Below are 10,003 nucleotides of genomic sequence, written 5' to 3' on the forward strand. Positions count from 1 at the left end.
CTTTTGATTAAGTAATACATACTTTCAGCTGTACCAACATAGAGTAGAACATTTTCTGTATTTTTTATTTATTTATTTATTTTACTGTATTTTTTTATTCCACTTCTGTCAAAAATCTTATTTCTTATTATACGTACAAAGTTGGAAAACTTCCGTACGTGGGTTAGGGAGCCTACTTCCGGGATGGCTCTTTTTTTTTGGCCGACCGAGTGGCTCATCTTCTCAGAGGAAGATCTTTGATATACAGCGAAACAGTCCTCACCGCTGTCTTTCCCACTTTCTTCAGACTTTACCGGCGTCACTTTATGACAGAACATGTTTTCAAATAGTCGGAATATAAGAATAGATTTACACTTCGATCTTTAAAGGACATTCCCGTGATTTATTTTATCGCGTTATTTAACCGAAAAATTACAACTTTGATCAGACTCGGATGTTCGCTCGCAGTTTGTCAACATAAACCTCGGCAGGAACTGATGGATAATGGCGGCGGAGCCTCCTTCACCTCCTCCTTCACCTCCTCCTTCTCCTCCTCTGACATTCAGACTATCAGCGCTGCTATTTCCGCAAAATCGAACCCGGAATTGAAGAAACTACTGACTTTTAAGGTTTACAAGAGGAGGTGGTTTGTGCTGCTGGTTCTGTGTTTGTTAAACTGCTCCAACGCGACGGTGAGTCCGCAAAAAGAAAACCTGTAATAACAAGTGTTATATAGTGTGTGTGTGTGTGTGTGTGTGCAATGTTTAATGTCAATAAACAAACAAGTAAACAACAATACCCTGTGTAGAATACAGTTGATGTTAGTGTCGAAAAATGCTTTATGTACGGAAGCTCGGGTGTGTCAAAAAACAAGCTAGCTTTCCAGCTAGCATGTGTTTTTGTTTTAACAAAAACAACAATAAACCGGAATACAATGAAATATAAACAGAATAAATATATACTATATCTTTTTTATATATTACTTTATTCTGTTTATATTTAATACATATATATATTACTTTATTCTGTTTATATCTCATTGTTTATATGTTATGCATACATAAAATTAACATTTCATGTTATTACTTACAATCGTATAATTATTTTATAATTTTCTGACTTTCAACTTCCGTTCAGACTTATTTTATATAACATAAAATTACACATGCGTTATGTCCTATTACAAAGAGATGACAATGACCTGGATAACTGAGAAACTGTACAGACAGACAATAGTGACACAGAAATAGTTTATCTGCTGATTAGTTTTACATGAAGAGGTGGAGTAATGTCATTTTACCACAGGACAAATGTAATATTATAGGCATAGTTTGCATGGGATAAGAAATCGGAGTAAAACTCCCACAGATGGGAGCGTTGTGTCACTCTACCCATTAACCAGAGGCACCGAATCCAGGAGAAACTACTGGTTAATGAGTACAGACATATTTACTGCTGTCATGGAACATTCAGACTAAAGACTAAAATCACTGAGAAACTCTGGTAATAATTACTTTAGCCTAACCTGCTCTTTGTTAAAGTGTATGTGCAGATGTAGTGTTGAGAGAACACAGCAGGGAGGTGACATGTGCTGCCCTCTACTGTCGCCTGAAACCTGATAGGTGTTCCCCAGGGCTTGTTGACATTGTTAAACTGTGTGTGTGTGCGTGTGCGTGTGCGTGTGTGTGTGTGTGTGTGTGTGTGGAGGCAAAAGTGTGCCTCTGAGCCCCTCCCTCACCTATCTGCACCTCCCACGGGACTCGTCCTCTCAGTGGGAGCTGTTGTTTCCACAGTGGGGGGGGGGGGTCATTCATGATGTGGTGGATTACAGCTGATGATCCAGCGAAACGTCAATCTGTGCGACATGAGCTGCTCCACTGAGGGTCCAGGTCTGTGTCTGCAGAGGGTTAGAGATTCAATCAAAGTGATTTGTTTTAGGGCCAAAGCTTTATGGTGCGTTCCATTTGTCGTCGGTAAATTGGAATTTCCGAGGTCGGGAACACCCTCTGTGCTCGGACTTCCAACTGGGAAACTGGGAGCAACCCTGACCTGTACTTATTTCAACACCTAGAAGCTACTTTCTTTAAAACAGCGACTTCAGATTTTAAAAAACAACAACAACAACAACAATACAGCTGATTAAGGTCAATTTACATTAGTGTTCAAAAGTTTGGGGTCACATATACACTTGTTGTTGTGTTTTCCATTAAAAGTCAGACTTTTATTCATTAAAAGAGTTACAAAATTAATAGAAAATAAAGTCAAGACATTGACAAGATTAGAAATAATGACTTTTATTCCAAATAAAACAAGGGTTTTCTCATCATCCAATAGTCTTCTAACGTAAATGTATGTGAACGTATGAGATCACAGCAAGCTGCAATAAATAAGTAAAATAAGTATAAACATCTTTTCTCTCACAGGAGCTTAAAAAAGAAAATTTGTCACTTCCTCTTTATAACAAAGAAAAAAAAAACACGTCCGATTCACTCAGAAATCACTTCTTTAAATCTGAAGTTGCAGAGTTGCTTTAACATGTGTTTTCTGTTTTAATGCCAGACTTAACGGTGGCCATTTTGTCGTCTTCTTCCTTTTATTTTGCCGTAGATTTGTCCGTTTACTCGTTTCACACTTGAATTTTACACCATTCAGTTCAATTTGGAGATAAATGCTTGTATTTTGGAATATTTCGTAAACTTCCCCATTTAAACGATTTAGAAACGTCTGCAAAAACTAGTTCCACTTACTCACATGTAGAAACTTCATTTTTACACTTAAAAAAAAACTTTTTTCAAAGACAATTCCTCAGACTTCACACATGCATTTTTTCACTCGTTTTGAATTCCACTGCTGATTTTTTCCGGTTTCTTTATGTTCATCTTTGACTCATTTTGAAGTGCTTTAAAATAACATTTCAGTCGGAAAAATGTAACCTCACAAGAAAATGTGAATTTTCAATATTTTACTTCATCATTATTTCTGCAGGATGTTATATATATATATGTATATACGTATATATATATATATACGTATATACATACATACATACATATGTATATTCATACATACATATATATATATACATATACACATACATATATCTATCTACATATACATATATATATATATTCTGTATTTCTTTGCTAAAAGTGTCAGAAAACATTTTTTAAACCATTCTAAATCTTCAACTCTTGCAGCTATGGCTGACGTTTGCTCCCGTGGCGGATCAGACGGCTCATTACCTGAAGGTCACTCTGGAGCAGATCAACTGGTTGTCACTGGTCTACATGGTGGTGGCCATACCGCTCAGCTTTGGCACCACGTGGATGTTGGACACGCTCGGTCTACGCATCACGGTACGAACTGAGAAATGAGTAAAAAAGTGTCCAGAGTCCTGATGAGAGTCCTGATGAGAGTCCTGATGAGAGTCCTGATGAGAGTCCTGATGAGAGTCCTGATGAGAGTCCTGATGAGAGTCCTGATGAGAGTCCACGTCTCAGTGTGTCTTCTGTTTATTCTGAACCTTTGCAGTTGATCGTGGGCTCCTGGCTGAACATGTTTGGAGCTCTGCTGCGTTTCTTCGGCACGCTGCCGCCCGAACAGTACTCTGTTAACTACGACTTGGTGATGGCGGGTCAGACGTTTGCAGCTCTGGCTCAGCCGCTCATCATCTTCACCCCGACTAAACTGGCTGCTCTGTGGTTCCCCGACCATCAGCGGGCCACGGCCAACATGATCGCCTCCATGTGTGAGTGGTTTCTGCTTCGTTTTTTCCTCACAGGTGTTACCGTGTCATTTATGTAGCCTGGAAATATCTTGAAGAAATACAACAGCATTTTTTTTACCCTCAGGTGAAAAAAAACCTGATTTATTTGTTGTGAAAGTAGCTTTAGAGAATAACGTCGTAATATTACAACTTTTGGTGAAGACGTGAATCAGAATGTTATAAGAACTACGATGTGCTTGCTGTTATAGTCCGATTAAAGATTCATTTTCATAGTATTACGTCTGTTTTTTGTTTTTTTAAACTGCCAATAAAGGAGGGAAAAAAGCCGTAACATAATGAGAATAAAGATGTAATACTGTGATGAAAAAAGTCATAATATTACTTTCTTTTTTCTTTTTTAGTGGCGTTTGCTTCCACCCACATATTGTGACCCTGAGTTCTCCTCCTCCTGGATTGAAACTCTTATTTATTAATCTATTAGTGTCTTTTCAAAGCCCTGACACTGACGCTAACTTGGTGTTTCCTTACGTTAGTGAAGCACAAACCAAAGTAACTTCACAAGATGTTTTATGTTCCTCATTTTGTTGCAGCTGAAAATAACATTAACACTTTATTCTCCTTGTACTTTTACAACTTTTTCCCCAGAATATTACTTGTGTTTGTTTACTCATAATATTGCCATAAGAAGGTTATTTCAAGTGTTTTATATTCACCATGTTTTCACTCATCAGAATACTAAAAAGTTATTGATTCTCTTCATTAAAGAACAACAGAATATCCCTCTTCCTCTTCCTCTTCCTCTCCTCAGCTAATCCTCTGGGCGTCCTCCTCGCTAACATCATCTCTCCTCTGGTTGTTAGGACTCCTGATAAGATTCCACTTCTGGTGAGTTAAAAGAGTTCAAACTTAAACTTCTTTTCCTCCGGTTTAAAAACCCAGTGTGCTGAGTTTGAAAGAGGAGCTAAAGTGAAAAATAAACGTTTTATTTTGTTTATTTATTTATGTAGCGCTATCAAAGGTTTTCCAAAAGTGATGTACAGAAACATTTAAATCCATTTAAAGTGGTGAATTTACAGCCTAATTAAAATATGTCATTTAAAATATAAACACAGAAATCTTCACTAAAATGTTTGGAAACTTGTTTTGTTTTGGTACCTAAACAACTCTGTGGGTCCAGACCCAGTCTTTGGGAACCGCTGATTTAAAATGTATAAAAACAGAACATTTTGACCAAAATGTTCTGTTTTGTTGAAGGACCCCCCAAAAATCTCCCACGACCCATCTGTGGGTCCCGACCCAGTCTTTGAGAACCACAGATTTCTGCTTGGCTGAAACATTACTCACATCCTCCTCCTCCTCCTCCTCCTCCTCCTCCTCCAGATGATGTCATACGCAGCCCCAACATGCATCATCTGTTTCCTAGCAACAGTGGGGATCCTGAGCAGTGCCCCCCCCACGCCTCCATCAGCCAGTGCAGAGTCGTCTGGATCAGAGCCGTTTGTACAGGGCATCAAACTGGTGAGGACACACACACACACACACACACACACACACAGTTACAGCCTAGAAGTGCACATAATTATCACACGGTCCAGCAGAGGGCACTGTTAGCTCATCAGAAAAATAAGAAAGTGTCACTGGAAACAGGATTTTGTTGTGAAGTGTGTTTTATTCAGTCGTAAAACTGTTCTAATAGAATGAGTTAGAACAGAAAAGGGCTCATGCAGCGTCTGACCTTTCTAATCTGGGGGGGGGGGGGGTCACCATGAGATGATGGCATTTCAGTGAAGGAGGTTTCGTGACCTTTCTGTGAAGTTTTCTGCTCAAGAGAGAAACTCTGTGTTATCATGTTTCTGTGAGAGCGTCTCTATAATCTCACTAACGACGCTGACGTTTTCTCACGTCTAAAGTGTTTCCTCGGCGACTGTGATGTTGTCATCGCTGAGAGAAAACGATGAAAACATTTGTGTGGGTTGTGTGAGGTAACGAGACACTATCAACACCAACCACACGTCTGTTTATGTGACTAACAACAGGGACACAAAAACCTGTTCAAATCTACAGTGACATCGACATTATCGCTCCTGCACCAAAGTCCATAGAGAAATTTTTTTAGCTAAACGTAAGAGTTTTAAAGTGTTGTTTTGGTTTGCTATGAAAGAATAATGCATGGTGTCCATCAAATAAACAGTACTACATAGTGTAGAGTGTTGTACTATTTTCAGTAAATGTTGGTAGTTTTGGTCAAAATCGTCACATGTGTTTTTTAGCACAAAACCTGTGATAACCTGATATTTTCACATTTCTTTGTTTTTCCCTCTGCAGTTACTGAAGAACAGATCTTACCTGGTTCTGCTGATATGCTTCGGCTCAGGCATCGCTGTCTTCACCTGCTTCTCTACGCTGCTGCAGCAGATCCTGTGTGTGCAGGGATACAACAACGTACGTGAGCAGTCATTTGAGAGGAAACGTTGTTGAGGTTAACGTGGTGCGTTCCATTAGTAGTTGGAATTTCCGAGGTCTTTTGAATCAGATTTACATGTAGTACTGTTTTATTTTTATGTCACGACATTAACATGTCGTGACATAAAAATATCACGTAGAGCGTTGTTATTTATTGGTATAGCTAACAATGGCTCAAAATGGTTTGTCCCAGATTTTTTTTTTCCCATGGGCTTCTTTTTCTTGGAGTCGCTAGAGATTTGGCAGAGTACCTTTGACATTTCGGGATTCTAACAGGCAACCCTCCAGTTACTAGGCAAATTCCCTGTTCCATGTCTAACCCGAGCTCCATTTCACATTTCCGACTTCCAACTCAACTGGAACGTGGTGAACCTCGGGTTTGACTTTGCTCCCAGTTCCAATGAAAATGGAACGCAGTGTTAGAATGTGGGCTAGTTAATCGTTAAAGTGATAAAAATGTCTCCCCCTGCAGGATTTCGCCGGCCTCTGCGGCGCCCTCTTCATCGTGTTCGGTATCGTCGGCGCCGGAGCGGTGGGACTTTACGTGGACAAGACCAAGAAGTTCATCGAAGCCGTGAAGATCAACATTAGCTTGTGTGCGCTGGCGTGTATCGCGTTCTCAGTGGTGAGGACGAGGAAACTGCGGTGTTTGATTTCCCGTGTTAGCTGCTAGCTGCTAGCTCAAAACGCAGAAAAATCAACATTTACTCCTGACTTTGTCGCCATGTTCATCTTGTTTGTGATCTCTCAGGTGTCGCTGATGCGCGAGCAGAAAGCCGCCGTCGCCACCGTGTGTTCACTCTTCGGCTTCTTCGGTTTCGCCGTTTATCCCGTGGCGATGGAACTTTCTGTGGAGTGTTCGTATCCTGTGGGAGAGGCTACGTCTGCCGGACTCATCTTCATATCAGGGTAACGCTCCACTCTACTCCACTCCTGGTTTTGAATCTTTTGTTTGTCAACCAATCAAGTTCCCTGTTCATTTCCCTGTTTAATTACTCGCTTTCCCACATTTGTCTCCTTACTGATGTGTTTAAGTTCAGTTTTCTGTTTCTCTTTGTCCAGTCCTCTGTTTTGTTGTTGGCTTTTACCAGTTTTAATAAATCCTTATTTTATTGTCACAATCTACCATTTCTCCTGCATTTGGGTGCAAACCTGCTCCCAAACAACAAATGATCCACTTCTACAAACATATAGCAGCAATAAACCCTCTGAAATGGTAAACGCTGAACACTTAAGGCACATAAAGTAGATTTTTACTCCTCTATACATCTGGAAATAAGGAAAAACAAAGAGCAATGACAGCAAAAGTGAATCCTGCGTCATTACAGTTAAACTAGCAGTGAAAAAATGATTCAGTTAACTGAAATAAAAATAAAAAACACACTTTAAAGGTCTGATAGTTTTGCCTGTTTTCAGATAAAGGAAATACTGTAGAATAATAACATCAGGAGTTACGTACGGCAGCTTTAACAATGTTCCGTCGCAGCCACTTTAGTTCATAACAAACCTTAAAAAATATTCAGAAAAATGGTGAGAAGAATTTTTACGTCTTTATGTGACGACAGCTTTTTCCTTGCAGACAGATTCAGTCTGTTCTCTACATCATCGTCCTCCAGGCTTTGACCAAACGACTCGCAGACTCTCCTCTGTCCACCTGTGGTGACGCCGTCCTGAGCTGGAAAGGTTGGTCACAAAATATGACATTTAATGTCACACGTTTATATTGAAGCAACAGAAACCAGAGGAAAAAACTAATCCATTATTTAAAGAAATCAATGTGTTTTCTGTGAATTTGGATCAATAATCTCATCCAATAATTCAATATTGCCCAGTTGTTGCCACGTCAAGTGAAAGTGCAATTAACGCAGTGACTGTGTCGCCCCCTAGTGTCCAACATGGTGATGGCGGGACTGTGCAGCGTGTTCGCCTGCGGCCTCGTCATCTTCTTCCACAGCAGATACAGACGACTGGAGGCCGAGGAGGAGGCGACTGGAGGCACCAGGCGACGCAAGAGCTCAACGACGGCAGCTAACGATGATCGCAGCACGAGCGTGAACTCGTGACCCCGAGAGAGAGAGAGAGAGAGAGAGAACAGAGGGAATTATGGGTAAAATAAAAATAGTTTGGTCAAGTTCAGGTTTGATTGTACATGAAGATACAATAACGTGTTTTATTAGCCTGGGCACTAACAAATAATCTGTAAAATAAATGTAAATCATTCCATTAATATAAATGTAAATACATTGGAATGTGCTAGCTACAATTGACAAAACGGATTGTTTTCCACATACTTCGGCAAGTTTTAGCGACATGAAATGGTTAACATTCCTGTGATCAGAGGATTACATTTTTTATTTTTTATTTTTAGTACTTAAAATAAAGCTGCTGTAGCTAAAATCTACTGTAGCACATCCCACATGTCTCAGAACTGGGAATGGATCATTCACAGAGGGCGGCTAATCCAAAGTATTTGGTCATGTCAGCATTAACATCAGAGGCTAGGTTTGCTAACTAGCGAGCTACTCTAGTCCCACTGTAGCAACATGTCCACAGTGTGAAACAAATAAGACAGAAATAGTATTAGCTGTAAAATTAGCAGTGTTTTAAGAAACCTTTTGTTACATAAAATCCCAATTTGGCATTATAGCTAGGTTTGCTAACTAGCTAGCTACTCTAGTCCCACTGTTGAACACATGAACCCACTGTAGCAACATGTCCACAGTGTGAAACAATACAACAATGGCATTAGCGGTGAAATTAGCAGTGTTTTATGAAACCTAGCGCTCGGGTTTGTGATGTTACGCTGACTTTCTGAGTTGATGGAGCCTTTTTGTTACATAAAATAAAATCCCGACTTGGCATTATAGCTAGGCTAGGTTTGCTAACTAGCTAGCTACTCTAGTCCCACTGTTGAACAGATGAAACATGTCCACATGAGGAGGACACTTAAGTGTGTCTGACTTATTTTATGGGACACGTTCCAAAACATGTGCACAAACTTATTTCGGGCTACAGCCACTGTTAGCAATGCTCTACGTGGTATTTTGCACAATGTAGAAATATCTCCGACTACATTTGAGTGCAACTGGAACACACTATTATTGTTAGCATTATAGCTAGGTTTGCTAACTAGTTAGCTAACCTCGACCAACTGATAGATTAAAAAACGGCATAGAAACATGTCCACAAACACCAGGGGAACACTTAAAAACCCTAGAAGTGCTAACACCCAACATCTTAAAAGACACTCGCTTTCTAGACGTTAGGAGCAGCCATTTTGAACTGGGAACCATTTGTAACCTATAACATTTGAACGCTCTATAATTTAGACACTTTTAGAACTTTTTTAAAGAGGATTTTGGAACTTTTTCAGAATAAGTGTCCACACATTCTATTTCAGTAAACACTGAATACCAAAAAATGTGCAAAATGTACTGACCTGTGACCTTTGACGGTTCTTTGCACCTGAAGAAACTGGACCCAAAACATCATTGTCGTCGCACTCATTGGTGGACGTTTCCGACTAATCATCCTTTAAATAAACACTTAGTTTGCAAGAAGAGCCAATCCCCCGTCTGCGCTGTTTGTCTGTGAATAAATGCCCCGCCCCCCACGTCAAGGTTAAGTGAATGCTAACAGGAAGTTAGCCAAAAGACAACATGGCTGACAACATCTTAAACTTTGACCTAGCCAACAGGAGCTTAAATGATCAATTATTTACTTTTCTGTTTTTTTGGGAGTCAATTTGTTGTGGAATTAAACCAAATATCAAGTCATTTAACCACTATTTTTAAACCCAGTTGTGGGTTTTGTGCAATAAAATAAGTAAATTTG

General features: G+C 39.7%; 1 protein-coding gene across 1 annotated transcript; it reads left to right on the plus strand.

The window, feature by feature from the left end:
* Positions 1-476: 476 nt before the first annotated feature.
* Positions 477-8,458, plus strand: slc49a3 (solute carrier family 49 member 3; the record flags this gene model as incomplete). Its single annotated transcript, XM_083891369.1, has 10 exons — positions 477-671; positions 3,177-3,335; positions 3,511-3,727; positions 4,515-4,591; positions 5,087-5,224; positions 6,032-6,148; positions 6,642-6,794; positions 6,921-7,078; positions 7,749-7,852; positions 8,057-8,458. The coding sequence occupies 10 exons, from the start codon at positions 477-479 to the stop codon at positions 8,230-8,232; spliced, it is 1,494 nt and encodes a 497-aa protein (XP_083747495.1). The 3' UTR covers positions 8,233-8,458.
* Positions 8,459-10,003: the final 1,545 nt, after the last annotated feature.

This window comes from Microchirus variegatus, assembly GCF_963457635.1.
Source record: "Microchirus variegatus genome assembly, chromosome: 6".
Classification (NCBI taxonomy): Eukaryota; Metazoa; Chordata; class Actinopteri; order Pleuronectiformes; family Soleidae; genus Microchirus; species Microchirus variegatus.